Genomic DNA, 21,345 nt, shown 5'->3' with positions numbered 1-21,345 from the left:
GTAGAGATATAGCTTCATATATAGAGCACATAATAATAGTTCCATGAAACTAATATGTATGTGGATTGAACTGTTTTTTATTTCCAATTGATAAATTATATCCATAGTGGTGTGAATCCAAAAAAAAAAACCACCGTGGGTTCTGATACTATATGAATAGAGACTGAATGATTATATTAGATAGTAATGTTACATTATATTATAACAATAAAATTTAAATTATATAAATGTATATGTACATACCCCCAAATTACTCTTAAATTCTAGAAGAGATTGAGAGAGATGGCTTCATAGAGCATAATGATAGTTCTACTGAAACAACTTTTAGATTTTATACCTTGTGCTATACGATCTTAACACAAAACTATAGGATCTTGAGTATCCAAATACAAAATGTATGTTTTCTAGTTTTCTTTACTATGTTTATGAAATTCGGAAATTGGAATTGTAATATTCTTAGATAAAAGAAATTAATTCTGACAAAATTACTAAAGAAACATAATTAAGAAAACTGTTTCCAGAAAAAAAAAAAAAAACAGTAAAGTTTTTGTGAAGTTACACAAGGAAGGAGGATCTCTCTACCAACAACTGCACCGTTAGTATTGTTCGTGTGTTTTTTTGGTTTCTTAACAGAACGTGTGAGATTTGCTCTTAACCTACTTCTTCTTCTTTGACTTACTCGAAGATTTAGTATACGAAGTACCCTGCAGTACGCGATAAATTGAGAGCAAAGTATCAAATACCAAAATTATCACTCATTATGGAAAAGATATTAGGACTTGTGTGACGAATACCTCAAGCCATTCATCATGCGAAGCATCTTTAGTTGCTGTTCCAACTTCAACTTTTGGTGCTCTCTTTGTTTTCTGCGCGAGGAATTCACAGTAACCAACCAATCTCAAAGTTAGAACAAAGTTTTGGAAATGTGTTTTTCCCTTAAGAGAAAATGACAGATGGGGCGAAAGTGCAATAAGATACGATGTACCTTGGTCATATGCTTTAAACCATTTTGGATATAGAGGGCAAGAAGAACGATGACAAAAACTAAAAGGCCACTAAGGAAGACTGACTCCATCCTGAAGAGAGGACCGTCTTCAACAACTTCAATAGTTCCATTGTAAAAGGTGCTTTGGTATGGCTTACCATCTATCTCGTAGATAATGGTGCCAACTAAATCAAAAGCACCCGCCTGCACAAACAAATGGTTAGCTCGGATTCTTTTCTTTATTTTATAGTCATCTAGGGGACTAGAAGAGCTATATGGTAAACAAACACACCTGCAGGAACTTGCTGACTGCAAAAACATATGGGAAGGTAGCTTGAGCGGAAGTTGGCACAGATGCATTGCTGAAACTCTACAAATAGAAGATACAAAAAAAAAATTACCAAATAAGAAAGTAGAAAACTTAATGACAGAACAAGAAAAGAGGTAAATCTCTGTATTCAACAAAGCTATGGCGTAGAGAGATGACCAAAGAAAGTAGCCAGATATAAAAGATAGATGAGCATGATTATACAAAAGCACAAAACTGGATTCCAATTGTAAATGTTTTAGGTGCAGAGTCTGGGAGAGACATGAGATGAGACTAAAACAGGCAATATAAAAACCTAATACAACAGCAAACTAAGACTGATTTGTTAAGGAGACAAATTAACACATGACATTCATCAGAGGCAACAAATGTGACGAACCGAGGTCAAGCATACATGTTCAAGATTATAAGCTAGAGAGCGACAGTGAACCAACAAGAGCACAAGTTAGTTATAAAACTATGATAGAACTAACAAATACAATCAGAAAGATCCAGACCCATAAGTTGTAATACAATGAGATTCAAAGTGGTGCTTAGAAAACGAAAACACACCACAGGATGGAAAAGGCAAATGTTTGATTATGGTGTAGTAGAGTGTAGAGTGACATGAGATACAAAAAAAAACAGGCAACAAAAAAGAACTGATTGATTTGGAAAGACACAAAATTGACACATGAGAATACAAGCAATAAATGTAAGAGGAAAGCAAAGATCATTAAATTACCAAAGCAGTGAGATTCTGAACCGCATTTTGATCAAAAGGAAGATGTAAACTCCCTTTAACCGCAACAATATCTACATTGGATTGACCTATTCATATGACCCCAACACAAAAATTAGAAACTTTATAGCTAACTTTCAAGTAATCAATCATTAGTTGTAAAAAAAAAAAAATTTCCTTACCATCATTTTTCATTCCAACAAGCAGCTCAGTCTCAACTCCAGCTTTTATTACTAAAATAAAATCAGACAAAATAGGATTAGCAGAACACACACAAACAAAACTGAGACTAATTTAAGAAAACTTGATGTTTAAAAAAAAACAGAGGAAAAATCTAAACTTTTTGCAGTGTTTTTGGGGAAAACGCAAAGGGTTTCAACTCCAGGAGCTGAACTAAGTTCCAAACCAAACACTTCCTCTGTATCACTCTCTTCACCAACATCAGAAACTTCAAAGCCAGAATCTTCCGAATCCGATTGGCACAAAGCAACTAATATGAATTCAAGAAAGATCATGTGAGCAACCTTAAATAATAGTTGGGCAGGGCCGGATCGGTAACAAGAAACAGAGTAGACTAAGTTAATGGATCAACAACATGATCTATAGCTATGGAGAAGCAGAGAAAGGTTTTACCTTTGAGGAAAGGTGAGGCAAGGAGAAGGAAAGCGAGGAAGAGAAGTCTAATACTTGTCGTCATGATGGTTTTTGAGATTGGTCTCGAATTGATCGTCGTGAGTTGAATGAAGTAAGGGCGAAGAAAGCAAGAAGACAAAGGTGTTGTTATGTCTTTTTTGACGTGTTTTTTTTTTTCTTTTTCTTTAAGGCTATCTGAATCTGATGATCGGATTTGCAAACAATGTAATAAACCGGCGGTGGGTCCATTATAAAAATTGGCGGTGGAGTGGTATCATATTAAGTTATCGAATATTATGTGTTTTCATATATTATATATTAAGGTCGTGATTGGTAGACTACTTTTAAGACTTTAAAATTTTTTAAAGTCATGATAGTCATTTTTTTACCAATCAGACTTTTTTGGCTTTTAATTTTTTTAAAATTTTAAAAGTTACTTTTTTTTTTTCTCTTCCTTGTTTTCCTTTCCTTTTTAAAGCGTCAAATTTATGCTTTAAAACAAAACAATTTTTAAAGCATTCTTTTTTTTTTCACCCTTTTATATTTAAAAGCTCTTCAAAAGTATATATACATATTTTATATACTTTATTTTTATAAATTAATTATTCTTATTTTTTTCTTTTTTTTTTAAGACCCATTTCAATAATAAATTTTATTTTTTCATCATCATCACTAATAATATTATAAAAAAGTTTATGAAATTCATCATTAATAAGAGAATAACATTCAAACAATACATTGATTAGTGGTTAATAGATTTTTGACTAGTTTTTATAAATTAATGAATTATTCTAGATTTTTGTGACTAGATTTTTGACTAGTTTTTATATATTTTATTTTTATAAATTAATTATTCTCATTTTTTTCTCTTTTTTTAAGACCCATTTCAATAATAAATTTTATTTTTTCATCATCAGCACTAATAATACTATAAAAGAGTTTATGAAATTCATCATTAATAAGAGAATAACATTCAAACAATGCATTGACTATTTTTTTTTTTGCATTATTTAAAATTTAATAAGTTAATAAATTGATGTCTACAACTTCAATTATTTATTTCTTATTCTTATAGTTGTTTGTTTTTAATTAGTTTTCAAACAAAATTTCATATTTGATTGATTTATATTTTTTAAAATTTTAATTTATCATTAATAAAATTTATTTTGTCATTAAAATGTTATATAAATTAATTTTTGACATAATATATATTTATTATTAATATTTATAATAATAATAAAAATAACAGCTACAACTTTAAAAGTTGTTGGTAAACAATCAGATTTTAACAGTTAAAGTTTCTACAGTCAAAGCATCTACAGCCAAATTTTCTACATCTAAAATTTTAAAGTCAAAGTCTTTACAGCCAAAAGTAACAGCCGTTACCAATCAGGGCCTAAAACAGGTTATATAATATTTTTAGTTAGTGTATCATACGATAATTTGATTTTTTTTTTGAAGAATCCCTACTAGAGAGTAACGCAACTTAATTGAATCGAGAACTTAGTGAAATCAGTCACAGAAGTGATGCTGTAACTATTTGGCTAAAAACATATCCTATTTTATTATAATTTTTACTTTGAAAAGTTTTTATATATCTATAAATTAATTTGATCTTAAGTTTTTACTTAGCACAATGATAAAAATTTTTACTTTTAAAAATTTTAAATACTTTATCATAAAATAATTTGATTTTAATTTTTACTTCTATAAATATAAAAATATTTAAGTGAGAAGAAAAAAAAGAACATGTGTCAAATATTTTGATGATGCCATGGGTGGTAGCAAGTATTAGGAAGACTTTACTTTTTTTTTTTTTTTTTTCATCCGAAAGATTTTATTTCATTGATAAACGTCCAAGGTAAAATACAAACAGTCGGCAAAGAATACATTCCTTCCAGAGACTTAAGCCGGAGAGTACAAGAACACTCCCGGAGACTAATACCAAACAAGGTAAACTAAGGGGAAACAAACCAGACAAAGAAACACAAACATCCATTCAAATACTTTCCGGAACAGACTCCAGAGCTCCAAAGGTAGAAAAATAAAAACTTAACCTTTAAAAATTAAAAACATATCTGAGACAAGAAAGAACACACAAACGGGTTACAAAACAAGATTCTCCTTACCTAGAGTTAGAACCGAATGAGAGTGCCGTGCGACCTCTTTATGTTGCTCCATAGGTGAGCTACCAGAGACGGTGAGACAACAAACAAAGCCTAGAGGCTCTTCAAGATGAGCGACTTTTAGAATCAGAAAGGAGATCTAGATCTACGGTTGTGAATTTTCTTCATCTGAGGCGGTGAAGAATATGTTGGAGACTGCCTCTACCTTGAAGACGGCCAGATCTGAAGCTGAACTTGACGGTGAGAACATAGACAAGTAGCTGAACCCATAGTTGAGAAGGTTTAAGGTTAAAAAAATCTGGATCTGAAAAACGAGATCAGAGGTCGTAGAAACAAAAATTGAGATGAATGTGCCGAAAAAGGAAAGAAACCAAATAATTAAAGAGATACATCCAGCTACGGTGCTGCGAAAGCCACCGGAGCTGGAAACCCTAGGTGGCGGCGAGCTTGTTTCTAGAGAGAAGAGAGAGCGTTTGTTTTTGGAGAGAGAGAAAATTAGGGCGACGAGCTACTACGAGGAAGATTTTACTTTATCATATAAGATTTGATTATATTTTTTTAAAAGTATGAAAATAGTGTATATTTTTAAATTAATTTGATCTTAAGTTTACTTCGCATAAAGATAAAAGTATACATCTTTCTCTTTTAATTATTTTATCCTAAAATAATTTAATTTTAGTTTTTACTTTAAACATATGAAAACATTCTATATATTTTTAAATTTATTTGATAAGTTTTATTTAGAGCAATGATAAAAAAGGAAACATATAGAAATATTAATTATTTTTTAAATGGAAAGAAAAATTAGAAAAAGACATATGTCAAACTCTTTGATGTCATATATATGTCAGTTTTTGGTAAAATATGATTAGGAAAACCTTACTTTATTATATAAGATTTTTATACACATGTCAACTTATGATTGGACTTTATAAGATAAAAGATACACTTACTATCACCATCACACAGGTGAGTTGTGCTTTTATATTAAGGAGAACTTATTGTGTTGAGTGTTGAAACTAAAAGTAAAACTCAACAAACCCTAAGGTCTTAAGGATGCTGCCAGTGTCCTCGTCCCGTCAAAGTCCACCGCCGTCTCCGAAAATGGCGTCACCTTCTTCGCTGTCTCTTGCCACCGTCTCACGTAGAGGGTTTGTTACTCTTTCTGCATTTTATTACAAATTATAATATTCGATAATATATTGGATTTGAGAAGTTCGATAGTGTTTTTCTCTTATTGGGAAAAATTAAACTGAATCGAATCTAAAGTGAATCTAATGTTAAAAGGTTTCTATGATATTCATAGATTTTGTTTTTGTTTTTGTTTATTATTGTGTTAGTTAGATCATTTCCGGGTTCTTTCACATTGAGATCCGAATTTAAAAGTCACGACCGGCCTGATTTTAAGTTGATTAATTATAATTGTTTTGTAGATCCAAAACTCCTAGCGAGAAGGCCCTGAATCCAAATTTCGCTTGAAGATATATTGGTCTGTCTGAAGTAGTGTCTGTGTGATTCAAGACGTGATACAAGATGGCTGTTGTTTTATGTGCGTGAGAAGTTTCTAGAAGACTTGAGAAGGCAATATTGAAGGACGGTTTGAGGATAAATTGAAGAGGAAAACTACTATTTCTTTGGTTGATTAAATTGGAGTTTTACAAAGAAAAGGAAAATAGCAAAAAGGAAAAAGTATTTTTCTTATGAGATTTGGAAATCTTCTCCTATGGTGATTAGGAAGTATTGATGGGTATATAAGGAGGTGTTAGGCACGTCCTAAAGAAGCAAGAGAGCTGAGGCATAAAGGTTAGAATCCTAGAGAGCTTTCTGTTGGTGTGCGGCTTAGTTTCGCGGTTTGGTGCTTGTGTTGTTCAAGCTTCTTTGTTCGTCGGTGTGACGTGTGTGTGAAGGTTGCTCAAGAGAGTTGAAGATCTGAAGTCTAGGCTCAGGGGGAGTTTAGCCCAAGGTTAGGTTATCTTGGTTTGAATCTAGGCTTGGTGTTAGTCTAGTTAAGGGTAGAGAATTATCCTTAAGATTTCATGTTATAGAACGGAGCGGTGAATTAAGAGGGTTGTGCTTAATTTACGCGTTTGCGAATAGGTTGTATTTGCTTTCTTGTTCTAGTGGAATCGAAATCTGGACGTGGTCCCGGGGAGTAGGAAAAACCGAACCTCGTTAACAAAGTTCTTGTGTTCTTTACTTTCTGCTCTTTATTATTGCCTCATCCGCATTTACAAGTGGTATCAGAGCGGGTTCTCGATAGAGATTCAGTCTTGTTTCGGGTAGATCAAGGGTGAGGGTAGTTTAGGAAGTAAGGAAGAGCTTTGAATCAGTTGTGATGACTTCATACAGAGAAGGCACGTCTATGACAAGACCACCGTTGCTTGATTCATCTAATTATGGATATTGGAAGGTTCGTATGCAAGCGTTTATTAGTAACCTTGATGAGGATTGTTGGAATTCGATTGAGCTTGGTTGGGAGCCCCCTAAATTCGTGGATGATAAAGGAGTTGAGTGTCTTAAGCCAAGAGATAAGTGGACTGCTGCAGAGAAAAAGCTATCAAGTTGCAATTCGACAGCCAAGACAGCGATTTACAATGCTATTGATTCAAGCCACTTCAAGTTAATCTCTCAATGTGTATCAGCTCAGAAAGCGTGGAAGTCATTGGAGAATATGTTTGAGGGTACTTCAAGTGTCAAGAGAACTAAGTTGGATATGTTGGCTTCACAATTTGAGAATCTAAGGATGGAAGAAAAAGAAACTGTGGCTGAGTTCAGTGCTAAGTTATGTGATATATCTAATGAGGCTTTTGCTCTTGGAAAGCAGTACAAAGACAAAAAGCTTGTGAAGAAGCTGAAGCGATCGTTGCCTGCAAAATTTGAGTCAAAAATTTCTGCAGTTGAAGAAGCTCATAATTTAGATGAGATGGCTTTTGATGAGTTTGTTGGGATTCTTAAAGCTTTCGAATTAAGCAAAGCATATGAAGCTGAAGGAGTTAAGAAGAAAGATGATGAAGTTAAGGAAGCAATAAAGAAGGAAGTTGACATTGGAGTAGCTCTTAAGGTATCATCTTGTGAAGATTCAATGGCCATGTTATCAAGACAATTTGCTAAATTTCTGAAGCGTAAGGGCGAAGAGAAGAAAAGTAGAATGGGTGAAGAGATGAAGACTTTATCAAAGAATGTTCAATGTTTTGAATGCAAAGGATATGGTCATGTACGGTCTGATTGTGCTAATCTACAAAAGCATAAGAAGAAGGCTATGAATGTTGTTACTAGTGATTCTGAAACTGATTCAGATGAAGAAGAAGATCTGAAGAATTTTGTGGCGTTTACAACTTTTGAAGATAGTTCTGAATCAGCGTCTGCAACAGTGTCTGCAACTGCTTCTGAATCTGCAGCAAAACCTGCAACTGCAACAGAGCATGAGTCTGAGAGTGATAGTGATTCAGAGGATATGAGCTATGAAGAACTTGGTAAGAGTTATGAGAAGTTGTATGCACATTGGCTTAAGGTAGTTGAGGATAATTCAGTTTTGATTAAGGAGAAGCTCGTGTTAGAGGCTACAGTCGTTGAAGCAGAGAAACATGCAACAGAGAAGGGCGAAGAAGCATTACAAGCTAAAGTGCAGCTTGAAGAAACTCAAAAGAATTTGAGGATGCTTAATAATGGTACAAAGAAGCTGGATCATATTCTAAGTATTGGCAAGACAGATAAGTGTGGTCTTGGATATGAAGGAAAAGTTTCAAATTCAGATCCAGTGTTTGTTTCAAGTGGAAAAATCACGTCTGCTTCAAAGCGTATTTCAGAGACTACTACAGAGGCTGCTTCAGAGATGATATTTGTGAAAGAACGTGGTACAAAATTTTCTGAATTGCAGAATGCACCTAGACAAGTGTTTCGACCTGTTTGTCATTATTGTGGTATTGTTGGGCATATTAGGCCAAGATGTTTCAGATTGTTGAGAGAGAGAAGCCGAATGGAGAATGCTTATGATGTAAGGTTTCATGGTCCTACATGTTATCATTGTGGAGTTCAAGGACATGTTAAGAGGAATTGTTTCAGATTCATTCAAGGAGTTAATCATGGAGGTCTAAGGCGCAACAAGATTTGGGTTAGAAAAGATGAGTTCTATGGAGGTTGTGTACTAGGCTATCAACCGCGTATTGCAAAGCGGGGAGAATTTTCCTGTTAGTTTTGACCATGTTGTGACTCATTCAGGGGGAGAATGAAGATGTGTCTGGTGATGTTGTTTAAGTGTTTGAACTGATGAGTTCACAAGCATAGTCAAAAAGGGGGAGAATGAAGATGTATTGGTCTGTCTGAAGTAGTGTCTGTGTGATTCAAGATGTGATACAAGATGGCTGTTGTTTTATGTGCATGAGAAGTTTCTAGAAGACTTGAGAAGGCAATATTGAAGGACGGTTTGAGGATAAATTGAAGAGGAAAACTACTATTTCTTTGGTTGATTAAATTGGAGTTTTACAAAGAAAAGGAAAATAGCAAAAAGGAAAAAGTATTTTTCTTATGAGATTTGGAAATCTTCTCCTATGGTGATTAGGAAGTATTGATGGGTATATAAGGAGGTGTTAGGCACGTCCTAAAGAAGCAAGAGAGCTGAGGCATAAAGGTTAGAATCCTAGAGAGCTTTCTGTTGGTGTGCGGCTTAGTTTCGCGGTTTGGTGCTTGTGTTGTTCAAGCTTCTTTGTTCGTCGGTGTGACGTGTGTGTGAAGGTTGCTCAAGAGAGTTGAAGATCTGAAGTCTAGGCTCAGGGGGAGTTTAGCCCAAGGTTAGGTTATCTTGGTTTGAATCTAGGCTTGGTGTTAGTCTAGTTAAGGGTAGAGAATTATCCTTAAGATTTCGTGTTATAGAACGGAGCGGTGAATTAAGAGGGTTGTGCTTAATTTACGCGTTTGCGAATAGGTTGTATTTGCTTTCTTGTTCTAGTGGAATCGAAATCTGGACGTGGTCCCGGGGAGTAGGAAAAACCGAACCTCGTTAACAAAGTTCTTGTGTTCTTTACTTTCTGCTCTTTATTATTGCCTCATCCGCATTTACATCGCTGACCTTCCATCAGACGTCCTACCTATAATAATGTCTCATCTTGTCTTAAAAGATAACATCTATGCATCCGCGACATGTAGGTCATGGTGTAAAGCTGCTGTATCTGTCCGGGTAGTGGAAAAGCATCCTTGGCTTATGTCCTTTCCTAAATATGGCAACTTGTTTGAACTCCGTGATCCATTAAAACGGAAGGTGTACACTATGAATCTGCCAAAGTTAGCTAGATGCACTGTGTGGTACTCAAAAGATGGCTGGTTACTTATGGCTCAACGAGGATTGAAAAAGATGTTCTTCTTCAATCCGTATTCTCGGGAGCTCATAACATTGCCGGATTATCAGAACGCTTTTGATGAGATTGCGTTCTCTTGTCCTCCTACATCAGATAATTGTGTGGTTTTAGCGATAAGGTTCATAGACGAGTTTGTTCTTATCAGCACTTGCCACCCTGGAGCAACTGACTGGACCAATGAAGTTATCCCTTTTCGCATAAGACCATTTTATAATCAGAGTAACATTGTCTACTGCAAAGATCGATTCTATTGCTTCAACGCACGTGGAACTTTGTTTAGCTTTCACCCATCTTCCCGTACATGGAGTTATACGTGTGCAGATAAACTGGAATGCCCGTATCAGTACGATAGAGAGAAATATGGATGGAGTGAGAAAGGAGTTTCCTTGATAGAGAAGGAAGGAGAACTCTTCGTCATGTTTACAAGTAGCAACGAAAGGCCACTAGTGTACAAGCTAGTCTCTGGGACGTGGGAGGAGATCCGTACGACTGCACATGATGGCTTTAACATCTTTGTCAGTTATTATAACAGTGAGCTGAGAACTAATCTCCCAAGGAAGAAGAACAATATATATTTCTCAAGGTTCAGTCAGAAGCGCAAACGTTGTGTATCGTATTCCTTTAATGAAAGCAGGTTCAGTCGGCACAAGGAATGGCAGAGATGGAGAGAACTATGTCCTCGTCAAAGCCTATGGATCGATCCGCCTCGTAAGAATGTGTGAAATAGATAAGTAGTCATGTTTGATTCGGAATTTTCATTGTTGTAATGTTGTTTGCCAGAACAGTTTCGGCCTTTGTCAATGTCTTCTTTTTTTAAAGTTGACATGGAACCATTTCTGATTCTCCCTTGCCTTCGTTGACAAATGTTTACATTCTCGGCACAACCTTCAAAGTAACATTGCAAACAATATAGAGACTTGTATCAGCTTTGTGGGTTAGCCCTAATTAGTTGTCCCAAAAATGGACTTTATTTCATGTTTGGATTCACTCCATTAGTTTAAATGGGTCGTGTCCTTCCACATGTAGTCTTCACATGGTTGTTAACTTTAAAAGCATGACCATGTCCCTAACTTAGATAGATTAAGCAGTGGCAAGATTACATGTGAAGACAGAAAAAAAAGTAATGGGAAAGCTTTTCTTCTCGTTTTGGGTGTAAGAGTAGGATCATCTCACTTATCTTAGGATCTAACTTTCTGGTAATAATTGAAGCTTTATTTTTGTTTATCTGCCTTGTATCCTTGGATTCTGTTTCATTCTACTCTTTGAATTTTTTTTTATTTTAATTTTTTTAAAAATTTTGATAAAGAGTTTTTTCCGACACATACCATTCGATAAAGAGATTTTTTGATAAGCTTGCACGAGTGTGAGCTTTCTTTTCAAGAGATTGCATTCAGTTGTCCTCTTAATTACATTGAATAATTCTGTATTGGTAGAGCATAAAATTTACATGGAAGATCTAATCACTTAGAGAGAGTACGTATACAACGAGCCCAGTTTGTTCTACAAAGCTGAATTTTTTTAATACTATTTGTTTTTCAAGTTTGTTTATGTCATAATTGACGTCATAATAAACCCAAGATATAAATATCAGTTGAAGACCTACTAATCACTTAAACAGCCCAAATCCAAAACGACATTGTTGAGTGTTGAAACTGAGAGACAACAAACCCTAATTTGAGGATGCTGCCAGTGTTGTTGTCCCGTCAAAGTCCACCGCCGTCTCCGAAAATGGCGTCACCTTCTTCGCTGTCTCTTGCCACCGTCTCACGTAGAGGGTTTGTTACTCTCAAAAGCTCAAAGCAAATTATAATATTCAACTGTATTGGATTTTGACAAGTTCGATAGTGCTTTTTTCCTTCTCTTATTGGCGAATATTGAATCGAATCTAGTGTAACGTTTTAATGACACTAGTAGATTTTGTTGAATACGAAATTGAATCGAATCTAAAATGAATCTAGTACTGTAAGATTTTTGTGTGGTTAATGTTTATTTTATTGAAGCTGATGATTAATTGTTTTGTAGATCGAGATCTCCGAGCAAAAAGGCCCTGATGAATCCGAGTTTTACTGACCTTCCATCAGACCTGTTACGTATGATAATGTCTCATCTTGTCTTAGAAGACAACATCCGTGCATCTGCGGCTTGTAAGTCATGGTGTGAAGCTGCTGTATCTGTCCGTATAGTAGAAAAGCATCCTTGGCTTATGTGTTTTCGTAAACGTGGCAACTTGGTTGAACTCCGCGATCCATTACAGTGGAATTTGTACACTTTGACTCTGCCAGAGTTAGCTGAATCCACTATGTGTTACTCGAGAGACGGCTGGTGGTTACTTATGGATAAAATTGGATCGAAAGGTTTATCCGGCAAATCCATTTGTCCCACACGGACCGCAGTTAGACCGTACTGCATTATCAAATCGTTTGTCCTGCACTACTAAATCCACGGGTACTATTTGGACCTTTAGTAAAATCAATCACAAAAGTGGTGATGTATCAATTTGGCTAAAAAAATATCTTATTTTGTTATAATTTTTACTCTGAAAAGTTTGAAAATATTTTATATATCTATAAATTAATTTGATCTTAAGTTTTTACTTAGCATAATGATAAAAATATTTACTTTTAATATTTTTATATACCTTATCAAAAAATAATTTGATTTTAATTTTTACTTTTATAAGTATAAAAATTTTTAAGTGAGAAGAAAAAAAAAGAACATGTGTCAAATACTTGATGCCATGTGTGGTAGCAAGTATTTAGGAAAAGTTTACTTTATCACATAAGATTTTTGATTATAATTTTTAAAAAGTATGAAAATAGTGTATATCTTTAAATTAATTTGATCTTAAATTTTACTTTGCATAATGATAAAAGTAAATATCTTTTCCTTTTAATTACTCTATCCTAAAATAATTTAATTTTAATTTTTACTTTAAAAATATGAAAACATTCTATATATCTTTAAATTTATTTGATAAGTTTTATTTAGAGTAATGATAAAAAAGGAAAAATATATAAATATTAATAAATTTTAAATGGGAAGAAAAATTAGAAAAAGATATGTGTCAAATTCTTTGACTTCATATTTATGTCAGTTTGTGGTAACATGTGATTAGGAAAATATTACTTTATTATATAAGATTTTTATACACATGTCAACTTATGATTGAACTTTATAAAATAAAAGATACACTTACCATTACCATCACCATCACAGAGGTGAGTTGTGCTTTTATATCAAGGAGAACTTATTGTGTTGAGTGTTGAAACTGAAAGTAAAACTCAACAAACTCTAAGGTCTTAAGGATGCTGCCAGTGTCGTTGTCTCGTCAAAGTCCACCGCCGTCTCCGAAAATGGCGTCACCTTCTTCGATGTCTCCTGCCACCGTCTCACGTAGAGGGTTTGTTACTCTCAAAGGCTCAAAACAAATTATAATATTCAATTGTATTGGATTTTGACAAGTTCGATAGTGTTTTCTTTTTCCTCTTATTGGCGAATATTGAATCGAATCTGAAATGAATCTAGTGTAAGATTTTTGTGAGGTTAATGTTTATTTTATTGAAGCTGATGATTAATTGTTTTGTAGATCGAGATCTCCGAGCAAAAAGGCCCTGATGAATCCGAGTTTTGCTGACCTTCCATCAGACCTGTTACGTATGATAATGTCTCATCTTGTCTTAGAAGACAACATCCATGCATCTGGGGCTTGTAAGTCATGGTGTGAAGCTGCTGTATCTGTCCGTGTAGTAGAAAAGCATCCTTGGCTTATGTGCTTTCGTAAACGTGGCAACTTGGTTGAACTCCGCGATCCGTTACAGTGGAAATTGTACACTTTGAGTCTGCCAGAGTTAGCTGAATCCACTGTGTGTTACTCGAGAGACGGCTGGTTACTTATGGATAAAACTGGATCGAAGAAAGACGTGTTCTTCTTCAATCCATTTTCTCGAGAGCTCATAACCATGCCAGAGTGTGAGCTGGAGTTCGATACGATTGCGTTCTCTTGTTCTCCTACATCAGATAACTGTGTGGTCGTAGCGATAAGGTTTACATATTATTCCGCCACGATCAGCACTTGTCATCCTGGAGATGATAAGTGGGTTACTGCTACATTCCCTTGTCATGGAATAGGGGTTTATAAGCGGAGCAACCTTGTCTACCAGAATGATCGATTCTATTGCATCAACGCAGCAGGATTTTTGTCTAACTTTCACCCATCTTCCGGTACGTGGAGTGGTTACTGTGTACATAGACTCCGATCCCCGTATATGTACGATAGAAATCAATATGGAAGGAAGGCGAAAGCAGTTGCCTTGGCAGAAAAAGAAGGAGAGCTCTTCGTAATGTATGCATGCATGAACGAGAAGCCAATGGTTTATAAGTTAGTCTCTATGAAGTGGGAGGAGGTGAGCGAGACAACACTTGATAGCTTGACGATCTTTTTCAGTTTTCATAACTCTGAGTTGAGAACTAATCTCCCATGGATGAGGAGCAAAGTCTATTTCTCAAGGTTCGGATACAATCGCAAACGTTGTTTATCCTACTCATTCGATAAAAGCATGTACAATCGCAAACGTCGGGCATCCTACTCATGCGATGAAAGCATGTGCCGTCCGGGCGAGGAATCGCGGAGTTGGATAGAACTGTGTCGTCCTCAAATCCTATGGATCGATCCGCCTCCCAAGAACTTGTTGGACCTTATGTTAAGCTCTTCGCATAACAATTGAGAAGGGTGTTTTGTTTTTTATGGTGTTAATGTGTAATTGGGGATTTGGGAGTTTCACTGCTGTGTAACTTGTGTTTGTGTGTACCAGAACCGTTTCGGCTGTTGGGTTTAAATTTGTGTATGTTTGTTATTAATTTTTTAGTAATTGGGTTTAATTTTTGTGTGTTTGTTATTTAGCTTTGTTTTTTTTATTAACTGATTGTGAATTGTTTTGCTATATGAGCTCATTGGCTTAGTTTACTAATTTTGTATAAAATGTGATTTCTGTTTCAAGTTAGATCGTAGTATTCATCATGTATGTACGGTGAGATATGTGTTTTAGGTGAAATCATAGACGTTGGTAACTTGGTATTCAATATATCGTTGCCCATTGAGTACCCACACTACGTCGTTTTTTTACTCACCAAAATATCAGTTTTGTTACATCTTATGGATTTTGTATTTTTACAAGTCGTAACAATAGTAGAATTTGACGTGTTGGTAGTTTGGTGAAAATAACATCGCAAAGAAAGACGAGGACATTAATGTGCCACATTGGTGATGATCTTGAAGTTAAGAAACTCACGTGTGGCTAAACCCCTTCACCACAATCCTATATCAAAAGTATAGGATAAAACTCGAATTCAGAAACCAGACTAGTCAATTACTTGCTTCATGTGGATGATCAAACTCTATTGGTGGATGTTCAGGTCTTATATCTTGAGAAACAAAAGTCGGATATACAAGAACATTCACACATTGGTGATGATATTCAAAATACTCAGGATAAGGGGAATCGAATTTGGAGACATGACAAGACTCGAATTTGGAGACACGATTTTTAATTTAAAATCTTCATTGGTGGATGTTTAGTTCTCATATCTTGACTCTTGAGCCAACGAAGCAGGATAAGCAAGAACATTCATGTACCAATTCAGCATTGGTGATATGATCATCCAGAAATTCAAGAAGAAATATTGCAAAACTCGAAATTGGATACAAAACCAGGTCTGCTGATGCAATGAGATAGAGACAGGAAGTAGTGTAGCTCTCAGAAAATTGATTGTTAATTTATCCAAAATTTATTTGTAATAAACTATACGAATTATTACTAATGGAGAGAAGAATAATAATAGAATAGAAGAAACTGAGAATTTAATTAGCTTTTACAAAAGAATAACAAAAACAAATCATACAGTATAATGACGTGACTTCAGAAAAATTGAGAAAAAAATGCAAAACAAACATAGTGGCTGTAGAAAGTAGGGAAAACAAAAAAAAAGCGTGATTGGTATTTGGTAAAATTTTATCTTTTATAATATTTTTTAAAGTATAAGTCCTCAAAGCCTAAGCTAATCACTTAAATAGCCCAAATCCAAAAGGACACTGTTGAAATTGAAACACATAAATAAACCCTAAGATTTGCACAAAAAAAAAAAAAAACCTTAAGGTTGTTTAACAAAAAAAAAAAAAATATTTCAAGATAGTTAATTCTAGGTGCTTAAGAGGTTTTTTTTTTGTTAAGGATGACAAAATTTGATATATCATGCTTAAGAGGTTAGGATAATAAAATTTGTCAGATAAAAAATTATATATATGGTTTTTTTTTCCTTTTTTGTCGAGCAAAGCTAATTCTAAACTGCGCACTTTCACTTGCATTCTCCTATACCTATTGTCTCCGCCATTTTCACATCTATTCTCTTTTAATTTTCCTATCCTTCCAATATGAGAGATGTTTTAGATGCATCGTGTTTCAAAAACATATTCGTCTTTTATGATTTCGTCAATGAAGTACTCACGTACGTACGTGTAGCTTCTTCGAGGTGACTTTGAATACCTTGACTTAGAAGAAACGTGTTATCTCCATATTTTTGCAGCAGAAGCATAAGCATTCGAGTTACCTAAAAGAATTTGATAACCAAGAGAAGATGTTTCGTGATTTTACATAATAATGATGTACATGATTACTATTTTTTTTTGTGTTTTTGCTTTCCAAATTTTAACTAATTGTGATACACTTGCCACATGTCACCATAAGATTGCACAAATAGTTTGAACTTAAGATAAAGGATACACTTCCATATGTCACCATATCATTGTACAAGTGAGTTGTGCTTTTATAAGACTAGAAATTGGAAGACTTAATCAATTAAATTAAATAGCCCCAAATCCTGAAACACAACAAACCCTAAGGTCTTAAGGTGTCGTTGACTCGTTGTCTCGTCAAAGTCCACCGCCGTCTCCCAATATGGCGTCACATTCTTCCCTTTCTCTAGCCACTGTATCACGTAGAGGGTTTGTTACTCTCAAAACATTTTATTACAAATTGGGGAAAACTGAATTGAATCAGAAATAAATCTAGTGTATGATACTTAGGGATGTTAAAATGGGTAAATCCACCCCCATTTAAACCCACCTCATTTAAGTTTAAACCCATTTAAACCCACATATATTTCATATTTGAAACTCATTTAACTATAGGAAAAATTAGAAATAAATGATCTTTTTCCAAACTTTTATCCATATACACTTTTTTTTGAAGATTGTCAATTGTAACAAAAATACTTCTACTAATAGATATAGTGAAGTTTTTAGGAGTTTAAACCAAAAAACAAACAGAAAACCCGTGTTAGTATACAACTGTGTAAAAATTTTTTTGAAAAAAAAATGTTTTGGGTGTCAAAAATCAGTTTGTAAATTGATGATTTCTGGTCTAAATTGTTCAGAAAATACTTTCTACGACTTTTTCAAGTTCTGAATTATTTAGATTATTCATTCTACAGTTTACATGTTCTACGAAGTTTAGACGAAAAATTTATTCTAAAAACTTCAGAACCTGGAATTTTGTAGTATTGGTCATGGAATTAGATTTTGGTGGCTGAGAAACACTTGAAATCGACTAAGGATCGTATTTCAGATGTGGTGTCGCTCGACACCATAGTGGTGTCGGTTGACACCAATACTTGCAGACGAATTGTGCGGACTGGTTCAGGTTGGCTATTTCGGGGCAACGTTTTGAGAATGAAACATAGTTTGATTTGGCTGAAATTTGGTGGGGCTTCGTCGTGCTACAGGCTCTATATCCAACGGTGGGTTGGTTAAATGGATGGTTGGTTTGTAAATTATCAGGTGTTAATATGGAGGTTTGGCATTGATGGTTTGGTGGAAATTGGGTTTCGGTCGACACCAAGGTGGTGTCGATCGACAATAGCATGTTGTTGTGTGTTTGGTCATTGGAGAACGGATGAAGTTAGTGTAGGTTGAACCGGATCGTTGGTAAGGTTAATTATGTGGCTGGAGCGGAATGGAATATACTAGCCCATCTCTATTTTTAGTTGGTCGCTTAGGGGTGGTTGGTTATGCAACTAAGTACCAAGATGAGATGGTGTTCGAGATACGTGATTTAAGTGACACTTGTTCCTAGAAGTGGAGAAAAGTGGCTTGTTAGTTCTGATGTCGAAGGAGTCTGATGCAAAGTGATCGAAGTGTACAAATGTAAGGTGATTGTGGAGCGGAAGTACGTTCATATGCATGCGGTTGGTATTTGCAGAGTATGGGTTAGTTGTACTTATCCTGCATTTATGGAAGTTTTTATAAGAAGTGGTTTGCGCCTGTTGTCTCGTCAGAATTATGGAGTTCCAGTGAGACCATTTCCCTTAGATCCTATGTGAGGATTGGGAATTCGGGTGTGGTCGTTTCAGTATGGTATTATACTTTTCTAGGTCATTGAGACTTGAGAAGTGTTAAAAAAAAGAGCACGAAAGTGTAGTGGGAATAATTCATTACAGAGTGGGTAAGTAGGAAATTTTTTGGATAAGGTAATCTGAGAATAGTGTTCGAGAAGTTAAGTTGGGAACTAATGTAACATCTGCGAACCAAAATCCCAGTTTAGGGGATGCATCGGTCGACACACTATGTGCATCAGTCGATACAAGGTCGGTTTTGTGCGGTTTGACTTAAGCTAAACGTTGTGTTTTGGGGATAGGAAACCCTTGAGCCGTTTATAAATGGGGGTTTGTCGTGTTGTGGCCTAGGTTTAGCCGCTTTTGAGAGTTTAGAAGAGCAAAAAGAAGTTCTTCACTGTTCTTGAGGTTTTAGATGAGAGTTTTGGAGTTTGAGGCTGTTCCTGTAGAGATCTGTAGCTAAGATCGTTATAGGAGTGTTTCTCTTCCTGTTTAAGGTTCAGAATCTTCTTGGCAAAGGTGAGTGCCTGACCATGGCTTATCTAAGTTGGAGATTTCTTCGGTCAGCTTGTTTTATGGGTTTTCTTGGCTTGTTAGAGTGTTGTTGCGTTGCAAGAGGCTTTGGGAAGCTTTTTGTGGCATTGGTTTTGTGTTCTTGGTGGTTTAGGGACGGAGATGCGGCAAGAATCTTTGGGGGAAAACGATGCTCGGCATATGCATCGGTCAATGCACTTTGTGCGTCGGTCGATGCAATGCAAGGATGGCGTGTTTTGACCTAAAAGCATCGGTCGATGCCATGTGGAGGCGTCGGTCGATGCAATTAGGGATTTCATGCAATGTCGAGCATGCGTCAGTAGATGCAGTGTGAGCTTCGGTCGATGCAAGTGAACTTTGCGTCGGTCGATGCAAGCGTGTGTCGGTCGATGCGTACCCTGATGGTGTCGTTCGATGCATGGTTGGTGTTGGTCGTTGCGGATGTCTGGTTTGTTGTTGGTTATTGAATGTTGTTTGATGGTTAGAGTTATCTCTATTGCTTGTGTGTATAGCCCAATAGATGAGAGGATCGCCTCACTGAGTGTTTATAAAATACTCACGCATCTCATATGTGTTGTGGTGTAGGTAAAGGCAAAGTGTGATCGTGGAATCAAGACAATGAAGAGGAGGATGTTCTAGTGTCTCATTGATTGTGGTCTAACTTCTGTTAGGTTGATAGAGGAGAGTTATTAGAGCATTGCTAGGTTGTTGGCTTAATGTTTTACATTGATGTAGTTGGAATATTATTGTTATTGGTGCATTGGTTATTTATTGGATATTAATTGTTTAAATGTTATATTTTGATGTTATCCACTGTTGTGTGATTGTGAGTAGGTGGCTAGTGGATATGAGACAATTAGTTTAGATTATTATTATTTTTATTACTAGATGAATATCCGCGCTATGCGCAGACTTATGGCTTACCGTTTTTTTAACAATTTTGCTACTAATTTGTTTTTTTTATGTAGAGTTTATCTATTTTTTAATTGTGGAAATTTTGAAAAATATAATTTTGATTTTGATATTTTTTAATACTTCAAATAGGTTTTTCATTTTGCAATTTAATTATTAGATACATGCATGGACAACTTTGTTTTGAGAGCTTAAACATTCTACAATTTTTGTCTGAAACTTCTAAAAAAATATTCCAAATCAAAGCTTGATCTAAAGTTGCATATTTTGTAAGAGTTTTTAGCTTCTCAGTTATATACTATGACATACTAAGAGGGGGGTATTAAACTTGATATTCTTAGGATTTGGTAGAATTTTAAAATTTTAGAAGTCTGAAAGATTTTAGGAGATTTGTGTGTTTTAGAGTTATTCTATTAAAAAAAAGGAAAATAAAATGTTATTCTATGAGATTCTATTAGATTCTATGAGATTTTATAGTAAACTTTGAATGATTTTAAAATATTTTATAATACCAAAAAAAGAAAACTCTATACTCGAGAGCAACAACACAACTCAACGATATAGCTATAACATTTCCATAGAGCACATCAGCCATGTTTTTCCTCTTCTATACGTGTATGCAACCACGCTGGACCTCTGATGGCAAGATAGGATCTAAATCGTCCATTCCGTGTAACACTTTTAGCAATATCTCTTGCAATTGAATTTGATTTTGGTGACGTAAGCTTGAAAACCACTTTATGAAAACCCGGAAGTAAACCATGAATCCTCGCAAGGTAAGACTGATAACGAGGCCAATTTAGAGGATACGTTACTGCCTCAATTGCCGCAGCACAATAAGACCATAACTCAATATTCTCCAAGTGTAAATCTTGCAAACTTTGTAAAGCCCAAAGAAAACACCTTAACTCTGCAGCTATTCGATTAGAAGACTTCCCTTGCGTGAAAAACTGCATCGCCATTGTGATTTCGTAAAATCCAAGAACCACCACACATACCCACTTCATTAATCCATGAAGCATGAACATTGCATTTTAACACATTTAATGGTGGTCTATTAATAAAGCAAGAAATAAAAAGAAGGTTAAGTGAGATGAAGAACAGAGGAAGAAGCTAAGCGAAGAAGATAAGCAAAAGGAAGAAGAAGGTGAAGGACACATGAGGAGAAGAAAGAACAAGTCAACAACGAAGTGGAGCACTGATTTTGTGTGTGTGTGTTGTAAGTAAGAAAAAATCCATGTGATCCTATATTTCAATGGTTCTTTATAGACAATAACCAAAACATAGTAGAGAGAGAGAGAGAGAGAGAGAGAGAGAGAGAGAGAGAGAGAGAGAGAGAGAGAAGCAAATGAGGAGCAAACAGAGATGGT

General features: G+C 35.2%; 4 protein-coding genes across 4 annotated transcripts; 3 read left to right on the top strand and 1 right to left on the bottom strand.

Moving 5' to 3' along the window:
* On the bottom strand, positions 432-2,891 carry LOC104747456 (translocon-associated protein subunit alpha-like). Its single transcript, XM_010469087.2, has 8 exons — positions 2,668-2,891; positions 2,375-2,524; positions 2,217-2,267; positions 2,038-2,123; positions 1,278-1,355; positions 986-1,189; positions 795-866; positions 432-704 (listed from the first exon to the last, which is right to left on the bottom strand). Exons 1-8 carry the CDS (start codon positions 2,729-2,731, stop codon positions 657-659), a joined length of 753 nt encoding a protein of 250 aa, XP_010467389.1. The 5' UTR covers positions 2,732-2,891; the 3' UTR covers positions 432-656.
* On the top strand, positions 9,871-10,866 carry LOC104748755 (F-box protein At4g00893-like). Its single transcript, XM_010470352.2, has one exon. The coding sequence runs from the start codon at positions 9,886-9,888 to the stop codon at positions 10,864-10,866; it is 981 nt and encodes a 326-aa protein (XP_010468654.1). The 5' UTR covers positions 9,871-9,885.
* Positions 11,873-12,581, top strand: LOC109129160 (F-box protein At4g12382-like). Its single transcript, XM_019236814.1, has 2 exons — positions 11,873-11,919; positions 12,167-12,581. Exons 1-2 carry the CDS (start codon positions 11,873-11,875, stop codon positions 12,579-12,581), a joined length of 462 nt encoding a protein of 153 aa, XP_019092359.1.
* Positions 13,498-14,868, top strand: LOC104748754 (F-box protein At4g00893-like). Its single transcript, XM_010470350.2, has 2 exons — positions 13,498-13,544; positions 13,731-14,868. Exons 1-2 carry the CDS (start codon positions 13,498-13,500, stop codon positions 14,866-14,868), a joined length of 1,185 nt encoding a protein of 394 aa, XP_010468652.1.

This window comes from Camelina sativa, chromosome 15 (assembly GCF_000633955.1).
Source record: "Camelina sativa cultivar DH55 chromosome 15, Cs, whole genome shotgun sequence".
Classification (NCBI taxonomy): Eukaryota; Viridiplantae; Streptophyta; class Magnoliopsida; order Brassicales; family Brassicaceae; genus Camelina; species Camelina sativa.
This window is presented reverse-complemented; position numbering and strand designations above follow the sequence as displayed.